Consider the following 22,276-nt stretch of genomic DNA (forward strand, 5'->3'; position numbering starts at 1 on the left):
ACCGACACTCACCTGACATTCTGGGTCACCGAATCTGCAGTTAAACTCTAGAACTTTAGGTCCATCCTTGGTAAGCATTAACCCAGCATAAAGCACACCTAGAATAAAAATATACAAAAATGTATCTGAGCAACTGTATAGGTCATTTGTTTTGAATCTACTCATGGCAGGGCTAAACAGGAAAACACATTCAATGTTCATTTAAAGCTAGAATATTAATGCTTCTTTTTCAACTGTTGCTCTTTCTGATCTTTCTCATTTAACAATTATCAACCATTAATGAAAAGATATCCATTGTTTTCAATGGACTTTAAATCAAGCCACTAATGAAAAACACAGTTTTCAACTAAATGAAAGTTACCCTCCTTAACCTACAGTGTGAGTTAGGCCTAAAAGAGGACAAAACAAAACTGTCTTTCTCTTTATAATTAAAAAACAACAACAACAAACTTTTATGCATACCAAAATAGGGGACACCTTCTTTCCTCATGCCATCAACAGTTTTCTGAAGAACAGTATCTCTTATTTTCAGCATCAGATCTTTAGAAATCTAATAGAACAGGATTAGAAAACAGTCTTTGTAAAAAGGAATGTATTATTTTCCTACTGTTATGGCTAGCATTTTGAAGAGTCAAGCAGAACGCTTTGATGGTCTTGCACATTCCAACACATGCTTCAAACAATGGAAAGGTAGTACTTTTTCCCTCTCTTCTCAGAATACATACTACAGCATTAACACAACAGGTTACATTTCTTCAGCCATGTGGCTCTAGATCTGGATCTGCATGTACCGTTAGTCCCACTGGCTTCAGTAGAACAAACCATTTGCACAGATAGGCATTCAGATAGGGACTCCCAAAGACAAATCACAGTTGGAAAATAGGGGGGTCACTGATTGCATTTTGTTCAATAAAACAAAATTAGTAGCTTTACAGAGGAACAGAGGATTTTTCTTTAATAAAAAATGAAAAGGAATGGCCATGACATAGGTGAACAGAAAGCAAATTAAATCCTTTTACAAATAGACTATTTGCAGAACAGAAACAAAACTAACTTGAGCTACAGCAAAGACTCATCATTAGCTTAGCCCAGAGCAAAATAAAAATGTGGTTAAACATGTAGTTCTGATGATGTGTATTCTGTTACGCTTAGAATCATAGAATCATTTAGGTTGGAAAAGGCCTTCAAGATTATCGAGTCCAACTTTTTTAAAAAAAAAAGGTTGCAGAAATAACAAAACTTCCATCTTAATAATTAGAAGTGATTCAGTAGAAATATCCTTCTCTTTGGAGGAACAAATTTATGAAGTTACAGGCTTTAGCTGACTATGTTTGTTTTAGGCAACACTTTCAATCCACAAGATCGCACTCTCTCCATGTCCTGTTAGTCATGATAGAATTGAAAATTCACAGATATTTTCAGTATTAGAGCTGTACTATGGTTACAAGATGTTATCACATTTTTACCTGAGGTGCTGGAGAATAAGCTCCCATTCCTCCAGTGTTAGGGCCTTCATCTCCATCCATTAATCTCTTGTGGTCCTGGGCTGGGGGCATGGGAGCAATTGTGACGCCATCCGTGAAACATAAGCACTAGAAAACAAGGAAAATAATTAAAACACAAGTATATGATTACAATTTCATAAAGTGCAAAAAAGTGTGAATCTCTTTTATTTTTAGTGTCGCAAAAATTGATATTTAAGAGTACTAAAAATACTGAAAAGGCTGAAAAAAAATACCTCATGGTGAAGTTACTTCCTCCCTCCCTCCCTCTCCACTTCCCTGTCCTGGAAAGAAAATATTACATCCCTTTCAAAATTTCCTTTTCCTCATTGACAAAACTCAATTTGCTTTTACATCATTTGTAAATTATTTACATACCACACTATTTAGGCTCAGTATCTTCATAATAACATACCTGCTAGCATCTTTTATAAATAGATAATGATGTTCACTGTTTGGACTACTGATATCAGTACTCATAAAAACCAAAACATTCAGGTTGGAAAAGATCTCTAAGATCATCTAGTCCAGTCTAACCTCTAAGATCATCTAGCCCAACTATTATATTTAACATTTTATAATGCTAATTAAAAGATGACCCAGAATTCCCCTTCAAAACCTCAAAATGCCAGAATGTGAATATATTAAAAACTATGGTCATTTGTGGAAGGTGAATTATTTTGACAGGCAAGGCAAATAGTACTTCTTCTTTATTGCTATCAATCATCTCAAGGAAAACAACAACAACAACAACAACAACTTTAAATTGCATGCTTTTGTTATTATATTATATTACAGTAACTTTGCAGGTATTCTAAGGACCACATATTTTTCACCAGAGAATGGAGATCTGGATAAGCCCTTATCCCCTTATCTCCTAACGACGTCAAGCCAACCAAGAAGGAATACGGATGACCAAAATTTCCAAGTCTAATTTCTTCATATCTGACAGGAAACCAGATTATGCAAAGACTAGAAACAGTTAGAAATGATTGCTTGCTTTATAAATACCACCACCTCCAAGATGAATGTTCACAACATCCAGTATAAGTCAATTGCAGCTCCAGGACTCGGGAACCTGAGCTGGTACTTGGCTGTTCTACTTTGTGTGATACCAGTGTCAAGTTCCCATGCCACCTCAAAACCTAGGCTTTAATTCTCCTTTACACTCTGCTAATTAAATCAGATTTTTTTTTTTATTTTTTAATGAAGGAGCTGTATCATGAAGGAAATGTTCTCTCTACATGTGCAAAGTAAATCAGCATTGTCAAAACATTCAACAACCTTGTTTACAGGCCCGTCGTCCCCGGGTGCACTTCCACATTGCAGTATCTCTGGCAATGAAACTGATTAAAGAGTATCCTGCCTGCACCAGTCTTGATTTGCTTCTTCCTGCGCTCCAAAGGAGTTCTCTGATCCCTCATGATATAGTTCAATATATTCCCTTTATTACTACAGCCGAAAGTCTCCATTCTCCCATACTCCCAACCATTCTTCCTTCTCCTGCTCTGCGCTTCACCACCCTGTTACTTGTGTTGATTCCAATAGGACTGGACTATAATCCAGACCAGAGAAAATATGCAAGTTGTTGTTGATTTCTTTGAAAAAAGGTTGTTAGTTTATAGCCCCATGAACAGGTAACTAGTATAACTGAATCAACAACAAATAGCAGTGAAGAGGTAGGAATAAGGAATAAGGAAGAGAAGATCTTACACTGTATTTGATGTCAGGGAAATCGTAACACAGATGCGCATGCTCAGTTACTCTCAAAATTTTTATGTTTTTATTTTTTCCCCATAGGGGAACAACTGATTACTGCCTGAGCTATTTTTAATATGAATTATTTTAACAGACTGCAGGAAGTTTGGTTCTTAACACATCTGCCTTTAATTAATAAAAATGTATTTATAAACAGGTAACTGCTTCTAATTTAAGTAATAAAACCCTATACGTCCCTGCTATTGGTATTTAACATGTTGTTTCCTAAATAACTTGGAACAAGTATAATCTAAAGGTTACAGTGAAATACACACTTACAGAAACTTCTTCTCCTTCAAGTAGTTCTTCAACAACAACCGTTTCCCCAGCTGTGCCAAAAGTCTTGTCCTGCATTAAAAAGAAAATCTCTTCAGCTCTGTGTTTCAATTATTTTAAAATAGTTAAAATGCAACAAGAAAAATGAATACATCAAGAAAGATGCCGCAGAGTTTTGAGGCTATTAACCCATATTCTCCATCCTGGATAAATCAGTAGCAATGATAAAATAATTGCTCCTCTTTTCTGTTTATCTTTTCACAAATGCAGATTCTATCTTGAATGTTTAAAAATTGCAGATAATACTTATGGCCTACTGAGTAATTCCTTGCCCTACCTGCTGAGGTTTGCACCCACGATACTGAGGGTTATACAAATGACTGTCAAGTCTATAATCTGATCTTTTACTTTATAAGATAGTGAAATTATACGGAATGCACTGAAGGGGAGCAATATTTTCACATTCCAATGCAAGGTTTGAACTGACTGTATATTTAATGAATTAAGAACCACAACAGCGCACAGACAAGAAAAATTGTAATATGTCTACAAGACTCTTTAACACACGATAAGGGTTTTTTTTTGCTCAAGACAGAGCAAGGAGACCATGTTATGATTTGTCTAATAACCATACACACACAACAAATTATGAGTGTAGACTGTGTTTTCTGACCCTTGAAACACCACAAGTGTGACATATAACATCTCCTACAAATCGGCATAGCATTGCTGTATTGCTATGTGCAACCTGTGCTGAAGGCACCAGTTGAGGCTCAACCTGTGCTGCAGGCACCAGTTGAGGACCTGACTGTGTAGGTTATTTTCCAGCTCTGTGTTCCTAGCTGTTCAGATGGAACTGCTTTATTTTGGTTCTCTTCAGATTTTGATGGTCCTAATATATTTGTTGACTACCTTACCTAAATATATGCTTAACTTCAAATAATTCCACTGGAATTTTACTACACATTTAAGTGCTGTGTGACTGGAATCCTAAAGCTGATGTTGCATGTCAACATACAGTTAAATCACAGTGTTAACATTAGAGCACTGTAGTACCCATTTCATTATAGCAGAGTCTCAAAAGAAGCAAACAGAAAAAAGGAAAATCAAACTGAAATAAGTGCGGGTCTTCAGTAGGAAGGATTTTGTTTTAGCCTACATAAACTAAGCTGAGAAAGAGTGCTCTGCCTCAAGCAATGATATGATACAGCTTCAAAGCTCTCCAAATAATGAGTAAAATATTTGACTTCTGTTAGCCAAATTCCTGTTATACAGAAATAAAAAAGCTTCTCTGAGACTTTGAAATGGTTAACAACTAATTTTGTGTAAGAACTCTTCCAATCAGTGCGTGACATTTCCACTCACCTGCATGATTTCATTAACAGCTTTGCAGGCTTCTTCCTTGTTTGAAGCTACAATTACTCCTTTGCCAGCTGCCAGGCCACTAGCTTTTACAACTAAAGCAGGGAAGTTCGCACTTTAAAGATAGAGAAGAGAGATCCAAAAGTAAACACTCTATATTCCAAACATATATTGTAAACATTCTGAACATGCCAGTAGTTGAAAAATCAAAATACTCATCAGTTTTCCTAGCAACAGTTTTATGTTTTTGAGAAACACACACATAAAATCTATAATTCTCTTGTTACGCTATGCCTGCAGAGGCTTTCTGCTTCCTGTTTTTTTCACACCATTGAATTTCACTAGTGTACCGAAAGTCTGCTGTTCTTTTAATAATTTAATACTGTATCAGTGTTGGGTAAGCTGGATTGTATTCTGATAATTAGATCATTATTTGCTGAGTAAGCTCCCTGTGCAGAATCCATACTCGTGGGGGAAAGAACAAAGATAGACCATGCTATGACTATCAGACTGTAAGGTGAGTTTCCATAATAGGCAATCTGAAAAAAATTAAAACTTCTATCATATTTTCCTGTAAACTGAACACTGAACTTAATTTTCATTAAAAGAGTAATAAATAAGGAACCTTTAAATTATTACTGCAGAGTGATAGTGTCATGTCAGATTATCCTTTAAAACCTTCATGGGTATTGTACTACAGCTAAGAATATTGATACATTAGTAATCATTTGATTGTTTTGGATATCTAGCACATTATACATGGCTGCAAAAAATAACAAAAAATCAATTATGTAGGTAGCTTTACCTGTTGATGAAGCTACATGCTGCTTTTGGATCAGTAAAAGACTTCCATCTCGCAGTTGGGATCTCATGGCGGTCCAAAAAGGCTTTGGCAAAGCTCTTACTGGACTCCAGCTGAGCTGCCTTTGCTGTTGGACCAAAACATCTCACTCCAGCTGCTGTCAAGTCATCAACAATTCCTGAAAATAACAACACAGATGATTTGTAGTCATGCAGTCCCAATCTACAGATCTACTAATTTGTTGGATCAAATATGTAGGAGTGAAAGCCATGCCTATTTTACCAGATTGGCCTTAGATGTATTTTTCAGTCTAACTAGGAGCAAGTAAACTTGCAGTATCTGGGGCTAAGATCTGTTGCACTTGGCAGGATATGATAAGCCTCCCTTGTTTTATTGCAGCTTTTAGCCAAATAGTTGACACTAGTCTTTTATGGAGATAATCCTTGATCATGTAAAACATAAAACAAATTATCAACATGTTTAGAAAGTTTTTCTTTTTTTTTTTTTCTAGCAAAGTCCCAAATGATTATTATTTAAAAAAAAATATATCCATAGGTAAACAAAATCCCTAGTCAAGATTCTTTTATAGAAACACTTTCACACCTCTTTTACTAACCTAAGAACTTAGAAAAAACAGAACTGTCAATGATATTTTAACTATTACATTTTCACAAAATACTCTTTGAATTTCATTTTTGTCATGGCACAACCCTGAATTTTAGGGAAACTGCCCCAGGAAATCTGTTCCTGTTTTTACTGAAGACACTCAGTTGAGTGTCCACACTGTTGAGTGGGGGGACTAAAATTTATTTTTCTTCCTAAAATAAGAAAGCTATGATTTTTAGTTTTCTTTCTCTTACCAGCAGCAAGAGGTGCCTCTGGACCAACCACAACCAGCCTCACCTCCTGATCTCTGCAGAACTGGGCAAGTGCAGCATGACTGCTGACTGAAACAGCTGTCAAAGATACAAAAGGGTGGTAAGACTTGATTTTTTGTTACTCTTACTTGGCACTTGTTTGTCACGTAACACTAAAGTAGCATTGTCATAAGTTACACATTCTTGAATGGCAAGTTACTGTGAATAGGAACAGAGGCATGCATGAATATATAAATAAATTGACTTACGGGTGTATATATCTACAGAAAATCTGAATGTACCATGTAACAAAATACAACACCAAAACCCCAAGCAAAGGCTGTAGTTTGACGTGCACTGTAAACATACGTTGCTCATGAAGGTGAGAAAGTTTCAGGTTCCCCTACACCATCATACAGTAAACCATTCTCATCTCTAAAACATCCTGTTTACCAGCATAAGAAGCATCACTGAACATCCAAGTTAAAAACAACTCACCAGAAAAATAAATAAATAAATAAATAAAAACCTCTATCTATCTATCTATATTTCAGCCGGTCTCTTCCCTGATTAGATTGACCATGCAGCTTTACACGTTCATGCCAGGATGGTGTAGGGGACAGGAACAAGTCACTGGTGGTAGCACTGCAAATGCTTTCTTTTTCTTTCTTTCTGTAGTGCTAGCTAAAACCTGCCACACTAAACTGTGACCTTACTGAAACAAAACAAAATCTGAATGCTTTTTCTTACATTAAGCTGAACTTGGTATGGGATGGTACTGTAATTATGGGTGAGGATTTAAGGGTAAGGTTTCTAGGACAGTTACGTTTCTATAAAGAAGCACATAATATGATACTTGCAGCGTCAAAGACTGTGTAAACAAAAGAAAAAGCTAGCAAGAAAGACAGTAATGTCAAGTCTCATGATAAAAGATTTACGCAAAGGCAATGCAATTCCGCTGCTTTTATCAAGAATAAATAAAGCCAAGGTCTGCAGGGGACTGGAATGTGAACTCAGAGAGCGAAAATGCTGCAAGCGTAGCCCAGCATGGACTGGCTGCCTGCACAGGGAGGAGCCTAACACGTCAGAGTACAGATCTGCAAACAGAATAAAGTGCACATCTTCCTTGGAGCTGGAACACTTTGCGAAGTTTTGCCTTTGAAGTTGCATTAGTGACCATATTGGCAAGCATGAGAGGAGCTATGTCCCCTTCTGGTTAGTTTCCAGGGAAGTGGAGAGAGTAGGAAGAGGCAGTGATAAAGCATCTTCTGATCTTCTGCTAGACACAGCTACACAATTTTGTGTTGGTAACCACTTTGCTTCTGCCACCCTGCACAAATAAATTCCCCATTTCGAGAAGAGAAGCCATAAAAGCAATATCTGAAACTTGCATTTTGATTACAGATTTATCCTATTTGGGTGGAGTGGGGCGAATAACAGATTGAACACTAATAAAAATTACTTTCCTGATAACCATTCAACAGTTCATTTACTTTGTTACATCAGCATAAGTAAGTAAGAAAAAGCAAAGGCCTTTGATATCCATGTGCAATTTCTGCCAACTGACTTCTACCTCACAAGAGAGCAAAAACAAAAGCGTAACACACTTGGCTTTAAAGTATTGATTAACATAAAGGTCAATATTGTCTTTCAGTCTCATAAGGTTGTTGTGAAAGCAGTTCAAGAACAGCAGATCCCAGACAAAGAGAATGGGAGCTTGGGTGGGCAACTGCAGAGGGACTATCCCTGTTCCCTGTGACATCAAGCCACAAGAAATGGAGCAGGAAAAAGAAAAGAGCCTGTAAGAGAACTGTGCTTTTCATCCAAAATTGACGAGCCTCAGCCTTATCTACTAGAGGTATGTGCAGTGAATATAGCACAAGATGTACATTATGTGGAAATGTCCTTGTAACAAACAGAATGGAGTAAGTCACATCGTTAGCACATAATTTTAACTAAAGACCATTTTCCTCATGATGTAGACTGAAGCAGGACATCTTTGTAGCAGTGTTTTATTTCTCAAAATGACAACTAGACATGCATTTCAAACCAAACAGAAGGAACTCTGACCCAACATTTGCAAAGCTAGAGCTTGAAGTAAGAGTATTTGTTAGGCGGAGAGCTAATACGCAGTTGAAGGAGGTGTCAGGATGCTAAAGTCCATTCGCAGACAAGCATATGCGTACCTCAGGATTCAACAAGCTATTCTGTACTCTTCTGGCACTAAATAGGTCCTGCTAATTAAATATAAATCAAATATAAAACTATATTTAGCCACTCAACCTAAATCTATATATATTGTCAGAAAGGATTACTGATTCAAATTAACCATTAGAACTGTTTTGTAGCTTCGATACGAGTAAGTTTTTTATAATTAAAGTTTATTTATACCAAAAAAAAAAAAAAAGGGAAAGAAAGAAACAATGGTAGCAGTTTCACAGACATTGTTGCCCAGGCTTAGACAATGTAATAGGGCTTACATACTTCTGAAAATCTGTTTTCCATTTTCTCTGCCCAGTAAAAATCTAGGCCCCAGTACTAGGACTAAAATGCCTGAGTAGATAAAACAAATTATTTCTTTTTAATTACTAAATAAATAAAAACAGTCAACCTCTTCACAAATTCTAGATTCTTCCCGCCTCCCAGCTGACTGAGGATTTCTCTCCTAAAGCACATGTGAGGCCGCTGTCTGGAAAAAAAGAGATTCAGTACATGTGGTTGATTTCATGGAGGTGGTTTAAGCATTAAAAGGAGGTGGTTTGAGCACATGCTCAAATATTTTACACTGTTGAGGGTGCAGTACATTTTATGCAATAACAAGGTGAGAGAAAAGTGCAGCAGTTTTTAAAAGACACTCTTTGAAAAAAAAAAAAAAATTAACATTCTGCAGGCCATACAGGCTGGCACTGACTCAATTTATTATGAGTATAAGGATTTCTGTTTGACCTTCTGGGATGAGAAGGAAATATAAGAACATGACTTTCCTGTCATGCTCTTTCTTGGGCTCTCTTCCCTGAGATCAAACAGGACAAAAAAGCTGCCTATGATACTGTGAATATTCAAAGAAAATGTGAATAAAGTTATTTAAACATCCTGTAATTAAGCATTCCAATGGAATTAAGTCTGGTAATTATCTGCTGTACAAGAAAATGGCGGGATTCATGTTTCCACATGAAATTGTAACAAAAAAAAGACTTCACTCATACATATAAATGCAGAAAATGCAGGTATATAATTCTTGTTCACATGTATAATATGTTAATTTTAGTTCTGCATGTTACCACATACCAAGCAGAAAGTTAAGCTGGTTGCTTGAAGCACTTCAGGATCTGGCATATAATGGACACAAGACAGACATTTGAGTTATTATCCCTGCTTCTGTACTGATTCACTGTGTGCCTCCAGGCAAACGCCTTAGAACAGTGCAGTTTAAACACAGCATGTACTTTTAGATGCTCAGTCTGAAAAACCTTAAGCTTGATTTTGAAAACTAATATGAACAGTTTCAGTTAGAGCAAATCAGTCAGAGCTTACCACATTTAGGCGAGAAGCTTGAAACTGGCAGTCAATACTAATACAAGAGTTTAAAAATAATCCTAACCTCTTAAGATCAGTAAGACAAAGGACTTAACATTTTTCTACAGTTGACTGGTTTAGGTGAGAATGTTTTCTTATGAAAGGTTGTAGGGATCACACGGCTTCCATGGGACTTCTGAGAATCAAGCAGTGGTTCATACCCAAAGCAGTTGCTCTGCCACTCTCCTAGAGGTGCTGGCATTCGCTGCAAGCACTTTTCAGCTGCTCACAGCTGAAACAGCTGCTGAACTGCACTGCATACCAAGATAAAACATTACCCATTCCTGCTGGGCAGGAAGCAGGAACTGCTACAGCTACCCAAGCTGTATTCCTGCAAGAACTTGCAAGAGTTTCCTCTGTATCCTCTGCCACCCAAGTCCAATTTATTAGCTAACAAACCTGAGATAAAATTAAATGAGTGGTAGTTGCACACGGCTTTCCTCAGCTATTTTTTCGTAACTGCACCCATATGACCTCACGTGCCCCAAACCTTCAAATAATAATAATAATAATTACAACACTCCAACAGATTTTAGAACAATTAATGGAACAATTTATTTGTTCAGTTATCGGGTTTTAAACTGGTGATTTTTCTTTTTACCTGAATTGGAAATTTTTCCATTGTCAGCTGTTCCTGCGTTTCCTGGAGCAACAAGCACTTGTTTTACATGTGGGGACTGGGCCAGCTTCCAGGCCAGCACATGCTCTCTCCCTCCGCTGCCGATCACAAGCACCCGATCAGCCATTAGTCTGCACAAAACCAGAACACAAGCAACACAGTCAGAGTTAGCAGAGTGAGGTTAGGAAAGCAAGAGCTTCACAGTTTTAACTGCAGGGTGGAAGGCAACTCTCAACAGAGGTGAAAGCCACTTTGTTTCAGGCAATGATGTTTCTATAATGGTTTTGTTGGTTTAAAGAAAAAAAAAAAGTGTGTGGAAATGGATAACTGACTTAATAAGGTGTGATAGAAAATAAATGTCAAACACTGAAGCAACCCACAGGGCAATCCTGTTTTTTCTTTGATCACTGGCAACTGTTCTGAGCTGTACTGAAGTCTGTGATACAGAACAACCTTTATGACCCACCAGACTGTGATTTGTAACTTACACACGTTCCTGGCAAATCCAAGCCTGCAAAGGGCAAAGTCCTTCTGATGAACTAATTGTTTTAACGCTGTTTACAATGTTAGGGAGCTGAATGGGACAACTTGAGACTTTTGGGTAGTAATACCAGAAAAATGTCTACATACTTTGTTAAAAGTTAAGGTTAAGAGCAATGAGATAGGGAAAACAACTCGTAACAGAACAGGGAAGCAGAGTCTTAACGCAAATTCCCCTTGAGACTGAAGGACTTTTAGGCTGGTCAGGGTTTTTCAAGGAAAAGCCTAGATTTTTCAATAGTTTGAGAACAAACTGGTCAAATATGAAATGAATGCTCTGTTTCACCCTCCTGATGTCATTACGTGCATGTGTAAACACAGCTTCCATATAGCGCATTGACATGGACATTACAATTCTGTCTTTGAGTAGCACTGAATGTTGGCCTTTGCTTTTTAAGACATGTTTATTTCTGTGGGTATTTTCTACATACTTATTGGTGTAAGTCACCTCAAAATTGCCATCCTGACAATTTTAGGGAATAGAAGATTTCACTTACACTGGAAAAGAACATTGGAATTCAGAAAATGGTACAGAAAGAGCCAAAATAAGTGCATACATCTTCATTTGGAGTTCCTTGACAAGCAAAGGCTAACCTCCTAAGCTATCCAAAGAATAAGCTGTAGTCCATTAGTCACATTAGTCCAACTACATATAAATTGCGTACACAGGTGCACTGTTTAAGGTGAGAGTTTTATTCACAGAAGACAAGCAGACCCTCGTGAAGCTATTCAGTGAAGCAGAGGGCGGGCAAAGATACAGATGGGCTGCTGGTTCTGTGCCCAAGTGTAGCATTCACTGCTTTCGGAAAGAAAAAGATATGAGAACAGTTTCTACATTCTAAGCAATGAGAATAAACAAAAGCAGTTTTGCGTGGAAACTGGCACGATTTATTTCAAGGACTTCATATGGCCAGCGAAGAGGTCAGATGTGCCTCCCTTCTGTACAAATCACCTCCCCGTCACTGGGGGGAGGGACACAGCTGAGATAAGAGTTTTAGCCAAATGCAGCATCGAGCCTTCCTGCTGCAATCCCAGCACATGTAGCACAACCCTTGGTCGCTGCTTGTGCCTCTTCTGTCGAGCAGCTGGTCCTTGACCAGCACCTGCCAGTGTGCACAGGGCCCTCCTAGTGCGGAATACATCCTAAGCACCAGGACGAATAAAACCCACCCAAACCAGATTTCTAAGGGAAAAGCTGCCTTACCAGAGGCACAACAGACAGCAGATTTTCAGCCAACTGATAAGGCAGGGCATGTGCCTCTCCCCAGTGCCAGCTGCTACTCAGATAAAGCTGCTGGCCCCTGCCCAAGAGCTGCCCAGATGGCTCTGGGGACCCCAGAGAAACCCGGCTGTCCTGGGAGCCAGGGCTCTGCAGGAGATGCTTCTGCTCAGAGGGCACCATGCAAGGCGTACACAGAGCCTGATTTGTAAATCCAAGTCTTCCATAACACACTTCAGAGAGGGAGAGCCCCCACGCATTTTAGATGGTAACCCTATGCCCCTTGATAACAGATTTTAACCTGTTAACAAAGGCATGATTTGTTCTGAGAATGATAATTTTAGTCAAAACATCCAGTCAAAATAAAGAAAAAAGAAACACAAAAAGAAGGAAAAGATACAGACGATTGATGCTGAGGTGTTCACTATGAACTAAACATACCAGAGTTAAAAATTAATTGTAGTTTCAGGCAGGAGGAGATCAATAGTTTTCTGTTGAACTGTGTTTGACAAAATATACAGACTGCAAAGTTGTAGGGGCATTTTAATTATAAACCTCATGGATCCCTTACAATAAGAAAAATACACTGGGGTAAAAAATATCAGTTACGGTATACATTTGGGATGTGAAGTTATGGTAAACCTCTATGATATTACAACCCAAGGGAAAAAAAGAATGAGTAAGGGGCTGGCTACAATGAAGGGATGTGCTAGATAAAGACAGTACCCTAGGTCAAAAGAGTGCTATGTAAAAGAGTAAACATTTACCATGGAGCAGACAGCTATATCCTACACTTAACTAAATCCAGCAAGCACGTTTTCCAAGACAGTCATCATTAAATAATAATATTAAGGCAAGTTGTATCAATAATAAATTGAAACACACATATTACTGCATTTTTTGACAAGTATATCAGAAGTGAATGCAGAGATCCAAACCGGAACAGAGAACATACTTACTCTACCTTATGTGCTGTTGGTCTGAGGAAAGTAATGCTCAAGAGTTCAGATGGGCAAAGAGAAAGGAGAAAAGCAACCTCTGGTTAAAATTTAGTGCCCCTGTCCCAATATTACCGCCCCACTGACGACATTGTGCAGGTAGCCAATGAACAGGAAAGTCCAGCCATTTCAGCTGGGGAGAGGGCAGAAACTCACACACAAGTGGTCGAGAAATGAGGTGCAAAAAGTTTGCAGAACAGGAGCAGCCCATCCTTTCACTCCTAAACATGCAGAATAAATTCTGTCTCATCCAAATTCTTTTTTGCAATTGAAAAATTTTCAATAATTAGATCAAAACATTCACTGCTCATTTAAAAAAGATGCTTAGCATAGTCCCATGCATGTCAACAGTATTGAAAAATATGGTGCATTATGCACATTCATGCTCCATTAAGTTTACTGTGCAAAAACAGTTGAAGGACAGGCTTCAAGATCCAGTGACACTGTTACCAGCTGAAGTAACTCATCATGCTGGCAAATCAACCATTTTCCTTTTTTTTTTTTTTCCCCCCCCAGCATGTTCTAATACTGCTGTCAGTTAACAAAATGAATAATATATGGCATAAAATGTTACATGGGAACAGTTAAAAAGAACAAGCCATATATCATATGTTCAAATAAAATTTAGCCATTTTATAAAAAAATGTGCGAAAAAAATGTGGTTTAACCATTCGCTTTGATTTCAGAAACTCAACTAATTTGTGCATCCCTCAAACATCATCACAGCAACCTGTATTTAGGATGTAGCTTGACAAGAACTTCTTCTGCTGGCGATTCCAGTTTAGGAGGCCCAAATGTAGTCAGTACTGACAGCCTTTCTTTTTCACACTGACTAAAAAGATGCGGTGTAGGCCCTCCGCTGTCCAGCCGTATCTTGCATTCAAAATGAAAACTGCAAGAGGCAACATATCTTTTTAATTTTGTCACTAATCCAGGAGCCAACAATTTATTGTCAAACAACCCAAAGCCATTCACAAAGCAGATGATTTCTTCTGTGAGGATTACCACACAGTTTTTATGGAGGAAGTATGTGAAATCCTTAAATCCTCTCATAAAGAGACAGAAGCCAAAAAGATTCCAAAATGTGGTACATAATTACCTTAAGCAACCATTGTCTGCTTTTGTAAAGAAGGAAAATACGTTTGTTTATAGAAGATGTCTTAAAATAAAGACAGATGGTATTTCAGTTAAAGGTCCATTACCAAGTCCTTAGGCTAAATAAGAACAGGAAAGAAGAAACACGCTAATCACTCCATGTATCCAAGAGGAGAGGACACAAGGACACAGTGAAGACAAGTTGATTTCCAGTGCCTATCCCTGAGGTTGCCAGCAGCTAGTCAGCAGGGAAGAGCATCAGCCCAGAGACCTTTATCCTCCACAAAGCTGGGGCTCATTAAGAAGCTGGGCAACTCCTCCACTAGGTCAGGGCCTGTGGAGCAGAGAAAACAAAGTGAGCAAGGCAAAAACAATGTCTGACAGCTTTCCCCAACCTGGCTCCTTCAAAAGGCATAGCGAGATTTCAAATACAGGCAGAAGTGAAATGAGGCTACAAATTCAGTAGCTATTAACAGGGAAGGGGCATGAGCCGCTCGCTGGCTCTTCCTGGAACAGACCTTGTGTGCAGCCTTGGGGGTTAAACGGAGCTCCCTGGCTGCATTAATGAAAAGCTTACATAGATGACTCTGTAAGTGTAAAACATGAACTCCTTATGGTATTACTGCCCAGGCTTCAATTTCACATCATAAGTGCATGGTGCAAGTTACCTAAATATTTATCTCAGCTAGGTGGAGTCTGTAATAAGCCATCATTGCCTCATTGCCTCACCCCTAACTAATTGAAGGCAGTAAAAAGGTGTAGCTGAAATAACATGGATGCAACATAGCACAAACATTAATTAAAGGGCATTACTGGTGGCAGGTTACTGCTTCAGACAGTGTCCTTAAATTAAGCTTCAATGCTGCTGGTTTTCTCCGTGCCTTGATTGATAGAGCTGGGTATAGAGCATTTTGCTGTGGTAAACAAATAAGTGAAATCTTGAAAACTTGTGGAAAAGAAAGGTGTCAGAAAACAATGTATTCTTAAAATATACTTTTTAAAGTCCTAGTTTCAACAAACTAGGAATTGAGGATGAAGTAACAATGTTAACATTTAGATACATCTAAAATTTTGCACAGTGCAGCATCCAAAGTCTTTCAGCCCTTCACAAAATCCTATCTGCTGTTCAAGTGGATTTACACTGCTGCAGAAGTTTGCACATGCATTAATACTCACATGCATGATTACTCTGAAATCAATGGGACTGTTTTTCTGAATCAGTAATAATTAGGTAACTGTCAGAGAAATGATTCAGGGTGTCTGGATGCAAAAGACTTTCAGGAAGAAAAATAAGTCACTTAAGTATGTGAAAAGAATATGGGCTCGGGAGCTTTGCCTAAGGCTTTGTATTTGGAAACCTGCAAATCACAGAACACCAGATTAAAGTTGGCATGCAGAGCAATGCTAGGCTAGAGCCAACACAAAAGGTGGCATTTCATGAGACAGCTGGACCCATTAGTATACCTTATTGTCATTGGAAGGGACCTAAACCCAGATGTGCTTTCCTTTTCCTTGTACTGGTGCTGATGCTCACCTGAGCACAGTCAATTAACTTTTCTTTCACAAAACTAGCCTGAGTAACAAAACAGCAACAACACAACAACAAACAAAACAGATTTTTGCTAGCTGAACTGACCGTTAGTGCAATTAGCCAAGTACCAGAGGCGCTAAAAACGAAGGGATGGGACAACATGCCTAGGCAGGATGGGATAAATGCTAGACTTACCTTTTAGGCAACAGCAATCTATTGCATTGCTGCATGTCTAACATTTAACCTTAGTAAATGCCTATTTAAAAGCTGCAATACCTTAACTTTACTACACTGGGATTGCAGAAACATTTTCTTTATACTAAATATATGGTCCAAGCCCAGAGCATCTTAACTCCTACCCTTCGTAGAGCTTTGGCTGTAACATGGCCTAGTAGTGATAGCACATACTCCAAATACAGAGAATCCAAGCCTAGCATCACTAAGAAGGTTCAAACCCACACCTCCCAGTGCCTTGGAAAAAACCTCTTACCACTTAGCTTTGTGCTAAAGGAGAAAGTTCCCTCTTTCTCTTGAAGCCATGCAAGAGAACAAGAAGAAATAAAGACCCATGGCACACAGGAATAACACAAAATTGAAAGGTTCTACAATTCAGCTGCTGCTCTGTTGAGTGTAATATTAGGTTCCAGCCCTAGTAGTCAGGACTATTTATGCTTTTTTTTTTTTTTTTTTTTTTTTCATAGAACGATAATGGGATAAAATACTTAAAGAATGTCTTTGACCATAAACCAAAACCTAGGTGTTCCTCCTCCCAGCTTCAACAGCTGGGCTGCTGCTGCACTGCCCCCCATGAATCTGCCATCCTTTACTCAGTTCATGAACTTGCCAGCAGCCAGGTAGCATGGTCCCAAATCCTCTCAGGCTGAACATGGGTTGCCTGCTTTCTGAACTAACACTCTTACCAGCAGCCTGAGCCTTTTCTTAATAAGAAAGTAGAGTCCGCTGGATATCACAAATGCACAAAGATCTTGATACACATGAGGTGAATGCCACGAGTGCAGAAAGATCTCAGTACACACAAGGAGAGCTCCCAGTTGGCCTTCTCAGAGAACCTTTGCCAACTTCTGGACCATGTTCAAGCTTGGACAAGAAAACAGAGGCTGAAATGTGCAGGCTACAGGTTCACTCACTGGTGTTTCACAACTGGTTGCGCTGGTCTTTGCTGGTACAGCCTCCCATTGGACCAACCCTCTTCTCCACCTCCAGCCTCTCGTTCCCTCTCCCACCCCTGTGCCAAATGTGTGCAGCCAGTTGGATCACAAAGCCAACAAATAATGCTGGAAAACTAACACTACAACAGTAACCAACTCGATAAAGTAATAATAACAAAAAGGAAATAATTTTCTGCCAGTTTAGTCAGCTAAACTAACTCATTGAAAGATGAGGTGATCAGCACAGAGCATAAAAAGCACCTTTTTGTTGCAGCAGACTGGTAATCGGCTCAGCTGTCCTGGAACAGCACTGTCAGACCACCTTGATTGTTCAAGAAACCAAAACACAGTTGGTTGCAAACACTGCTTCATAATTTACATTCTCATCTAACTGCTTGTTCCCACCTCTTACACCAGCCTGTTTACAAGTCACAGGGGGAGTCAGACTGGACAATCAGACCAGGGGTGGAAGGAGTGCCATGTCTCTCTGCATTTTTTTCTATAGCTATCAGTTTCCTGAGTAAATTCACTGTGCCAACTATGCAGGCAGCTCTGCTGATGCAATGCAAGGTACAGAAACAAATTGCCATGGTGCCTAAACTGGTAGAATGGCCAAAACATGATGATGGAGCTGCAAGCTTAGCTTAGGGTGGCCTTAGGCTCTACCTGAAGATGATGATAACTTAGATCAGTAGCTTTTAATTTCCTCAGGTTTCAGTACCATAAAGTATTACTTAGAATTCAAAAGCCTCCAGAATCTGGTGGCAATTGATTTTTAATTACAGCTTTGAGTTTAAATCAGTTTCTTCTGCTCGTGGTTTTTCATTTACAACTAACTTCTGGTTCTCGCTTGGGAACATTGTGTAGCGCAACTGATAGCTTTACAAAAACTAACAAACAAACAAACCATCATTACCTGTGTTTCGCTCTTGCAGAAACTAGAGGACCATGCTTTACGCCTACATGAGAATCAAGAATAACCCTCAGATCCTCTATGGCCCGCACTGGGACTCCATGGGACTGGTGTTATCCTCCAAAGAGCTGGATTCCATTCTTAGGCAAAAGATCACCACAAATCTCACTACTAAAAATAAGAAGCTTAAAGTGTTATTCCCCACCCCAAGCGCTAACTTCTGACAATTCAGACTATTCAAAGAGCTTTAAGCGCTCAATGTCTTTCACGATCCACTGCTAATAGCCAGAAGGAACCATGAAGGTAAAGAACATGCATTGTGTGTTATTATTCCACTAACAAACAGTAGAATAAATCACAGAATCATCTAGGTTGGAAGAGACCTCCAAGATCACCGAGTCCAACCTTTGACCAAGTCCTCCACTAAACCATATCCCTAAGCTCTACATCTAAATGTCTTTTGAAGACCTCCAGGGATGGTGACTCAACCACTTCCCTGGGCAGCCTGTTCCAGTGACTAACAACCCCTCCAGTAAAAGTAACTAAACCTCCCCTGGCACAACTTTAGCCCATTCCACCTCGTCCTATCAACAGGTACATGGGAGAATAGACCAACGTGATCATTAATGTCAAGCTTCCACTAAAAATATTAACCAAAAAAAAAAAAAAAAAGCCAATATTAAAGTTTGTGAGCTCCCAGCTCTGCAAACAGCACAGAAAGAATCGGAGTCAGCCAAAGTCCAAAACAAGAGAAGTTTGAAGCTTATTATTTACTTTAAAGCAAATATTTCATCACTTTTGTAAAGCTAAACAGAGCAGGGAAAAATATACGAAGAGCAGCTGCGTGTGCCTTAAAACACTTAAAATCGCAACACGTTTAGTAGGAACGTTACAACTCAAGCACCCTAGCAGTAAATTTGGGCAGGAGGCACGCAGCTTAAACAAAAACAAGACAGCCGTTGAGAACTAGCTCTTCGCATGACCGTCTGTCGTTACGCGAGGGGAAAAGGCAAGGCCCGGGCTAAAACACGGCCGCCGGGGTTTTACGGAGGCGCTAGGCGCCCCGCCGCCGCTCCGCCATTTCACCGCGCGGGCAGCGGGGAGCACATGGCCCCGCCGCCGCCACAGCCCGCCGCCGCCCCCCTCAGCCGGGCTGCGGGGGGGCGAACACCGCCGGTGGCGGCACCGGGAGCGAGCGACAGGCATGGCCCACAGAGGACGCCCTTCTGCGTAGAAACGGAAAAACTTACATTCCTTCGGGGGGCTTTAGGGAACGGGAAGGCATCCTCCGCCGCGCCGCCCCGAACTACAGCACCCAAGGCGCCCCGCGAAATGGCGGCGGCGGGTGGGCCCGGGGCGGGGGCTGAGGAGCGGGGAAGGTGGCAAGAGAGGTAAAAGCTGCGGCTTGGAGCCCCAGGAGTTGGGTTTTACGTGTAAATTCCTCCGATCTAGGAGTATCTTCATCCTGGGGCTGCAGTAGCTTTGCTGCCGCTTTTGGCTTCAGTGGGCTGCTGCCTGGGGGATGGGCTGAGCTGGGCCAGACAGGCGATAGATCTAGCTGAAAAGCCTTACCTGTAAATTACTGTTCTTAGGATTTTATCTAGAATATCGAGTGGCTCCAGGGTGCAAGGGGGATAGCTTAGTAAGTTAGCTGAATGGTACTTTGCAAAGATTGATTTTGTTTTTATATTCTCTCAGCTGGAACGTGCCCTTGTAACTTTAAGTACTGGATATGAGTAACCCTTTAGTCTATTTTGTTAAACTTGTACTTCATGAAACCAAAGAACATTGGGCAACATTTAGTCCAATTTAGCATTAAAATTGTGCAACAGTACTGTCTGTAATGAAACCAGATTTGATTCTTACATTTGTTCCTCCCCTTTCCCCAAGAATTTGTGTGAATTTGTGTTCTTTGAAATTAGCTTATGAAATATTGGTTTAATAAATATTGTTGGCATATTTAAGTGAACATTTGTCTCTTTTTTTAAAGCAACAATTGCATGAATAAACACTGTAAAATGAGTAGTCCCACAATAACGTGTTTTCAGATTGAACAACAAATGTGTCACAAATCATCACTCTGATCTTGACAAGGTCAGTTCACTTAATTCAGCTGAAGATGACTTAGCGCCTAATTGAATATAGGTGTATAACTAAGATTTATTTATTGATTTATTTATGAACAAGCATGGAAGGGAGAGCAGGTATAGTAACTCCTGTGGGGCTGTGAATCCTCATTTCTGTCAATAATGGCTTTTGTAGTTAGTACTTTGTGTTCATTTTTACGGAGCCCGAGTGAAAGATACATGCAATAAAAACGTTCCCTGGCTTTTTTTGTACCTTTCCTCATGTTTCTTTCAGTAGGAATGGAGGCCTACACTGGTAGGGTTTTCAGTGTAGTTAAGCCTCTTTGAATTAATTAACTTAGTTTAGAAGGGTCCCTTTCCTGAGGGCAGCTTCATGGTGCGGATTCCTCTGAGCCCACGTGAGAGGTGTGATCCCTGCCTGTGATCCCTGCTTTTTGGTCAGAAGTTGCTAATACAGGCAAAGTTGCACCAGGCAGAACCTCTGTGCTCCAAGTACAGCTGGCATTGCTTGGAAGGGGTGAGCTACGGTTACATTGCACTGAAAGTATTTAAAACTGTGTTGTTATGGCAAGATCCATGCTAACAACGCTATTCCTATGTACAGTATCTCTGCTTGCATTGGGCTAAAAGAATGCTTGGTCTAGACAGGACCATTTACACGACATGAGTCTAAATCTAAAGTGAAGTATTTTCACTGTTTAGCTCATTAAATACCAGAAATTAGATACCATATTTTAAAGTAGTATCTAAAATATATAAATGATGGCATGGCGTGAAAGGTGCTGTTATTTGGAAAAGTGCCTCTTCAATGTAACTCCTTTGTATTACAACAAATCAACTGTAACAAAAGTAAGCAAACCGATCCAAATATCAAAAACGTTACCGGAACAAGGTTAATATTAGGGCAGACCACCTCCGAGCAATGCACGGTAAAAAACAATGCAGCTATTAAAGGGATGTAAGTGGTTATTAAACCACACTGAGTTTGGGGTTGATATCGCAAATAAAGATTTAATTTAACAGTCGCACATAATTTAACAGTCACACATATTTTTTTTTTTTTTTTTTCTGGGTAAGTAAAAACCCTAAGCTATTAAGCCCCTAAGTTACTACTTTATGACACTAGAAGAAAGTCAGCTGGGGGAGAAACGGGCTTTTGGAGTTGGGAGTGTTCTGGGACTATTCTGTTATACAGGATTTCGGACGATCCGTATGCGTATATACTGGAGAACTGTTTGGGGGGCAGCACGAGGGGCGTCCGTCCTCGGGACGGACCGATTCCTGCGTCGCTGCAGCGAAACACCTCGAGGCGAGACGAGGCCGGCTGTCGCTCAGGTATCGCTTCCCCACGGCGTTCTTCTTCTTTGTTCCTTTAACTTCTCCTCCGTCTCGCGGGGCGCCCGCCCGGCCCCGCTGCACACGTGCGTGCCACAGCCGGGGGCTGCCCGGCCTCCCGGCGGCGGGGGGAGGGCGCCTTTCCGCGTGGAGCCGCTGCCGAAGTGAGCGAAAGCAGCGCAGCAGCGCCGGGCCCCCCCCCCCCCCCCCTGCCACCCCCCCTCATCCCCGCCCTCAGCTCGGCGCTGCCGCCTTGCGCTCTACCCACGGGGCGGCGGCAGCGGCGGCGGCGGCGCGGGGCTTGGCCCCGCTCCATGGAGACCAATGGCATCGCTCCCGCCCACCCCCACGGGCCCCCAGCCCGCCGGCACGCACGGCCGCACGCCTCAGCCCACCATGGCCCCGCCGCCGCAGCCGCTCGGGCCGCCGGCGAGGTGAGTGCCGCCCTCCGGCCTTCCCCGCGCGAGCCGCCGCCGGCCGCCATCGCGACGTGAGGGGAGAAGGGGGCCCGGCGGCGCCTTCCCGCTCCCCCCCCTCCCCTCCTCCTCAGGGCGGCTGTCGGGGTTGGCCGGGCGGGACGGCGGTTGGCGTTTGGCGGTTGGGGCCGTTATGGCGGTTACGGGGGGGTTGGGGGGGG

At 40.8% G+C, this 22,276-nt stretch overlaps 1 protein-coding gene across 2 annotated transcripts in view; it reads right to left on the reverse strand.

Annotated features, from left to right (window-relative positions):
• Nucleotides 1–13,621, reverse strand: part of LOC118160729 (trifunctional purine biosynthetic protein adenosine-3) — a 31,867-nt gene extending 18,246 nt beyond the window's left edge. The window contains exons 1-9 of one of the 2 annotated variants that reach the window (XM_035315676.1): nt 13,471–13,621; nt 10,735–10,883; nt 6,561–6,656; nt 5,704–5,878; nt 4,902–5,013; nt 3,540–3,608; nt 1,467–1,592; nt 463–550; nt 13–98 (exon numbers count right to left, since the gene is read on the reverse strand). In XM_035315676.1, coding sequence (XP_035171567.1) covers nt 13–98; nt 463–550; nt 1,467–1,592; nt 3,540–3,608; nt 4,902–5,013; nt 5,704–5,878; nt 6,561–6,656; nt 10,735–10,879 — 897 coding nt within the window. In that variant the 5' untranslated portion in view covers nt 10,880–10,883; nt 13,471–13,621. Of the gene's footprint in view, nt 1–12; nt 99–462; nt 551–1,466; nt 1,593–3,539; nt 3,609–4,901; nt 5,014–5,703; nt 5,879–6,560; nt 6,657–10,734; nt 10,884–13,466 lie in introns of both variants that reach the window. The other variant, XM_035315677.1, reaches the window with a different exon arrangement.
• Between the last annotated feature and the right edge of the window lie 8,655 nt (nt 13,622–22,276).

Source organism: Oxyura jamaicensis, chromosome 1 (assembly GCF_011077185.1).
Source record: "Oxyura jamaicensis isolate SHBP4307 breed ruddy duck chromosome 1, BPBGC_Ojam_1.0, whole genome shotgun sequence".
Classification (NCBI taxonomy): Eukaryota; Metazoa; Chordata; class Aves; order Anseriformes; family Anatidae; genus Oxyura; species Oxyura jamaicensis.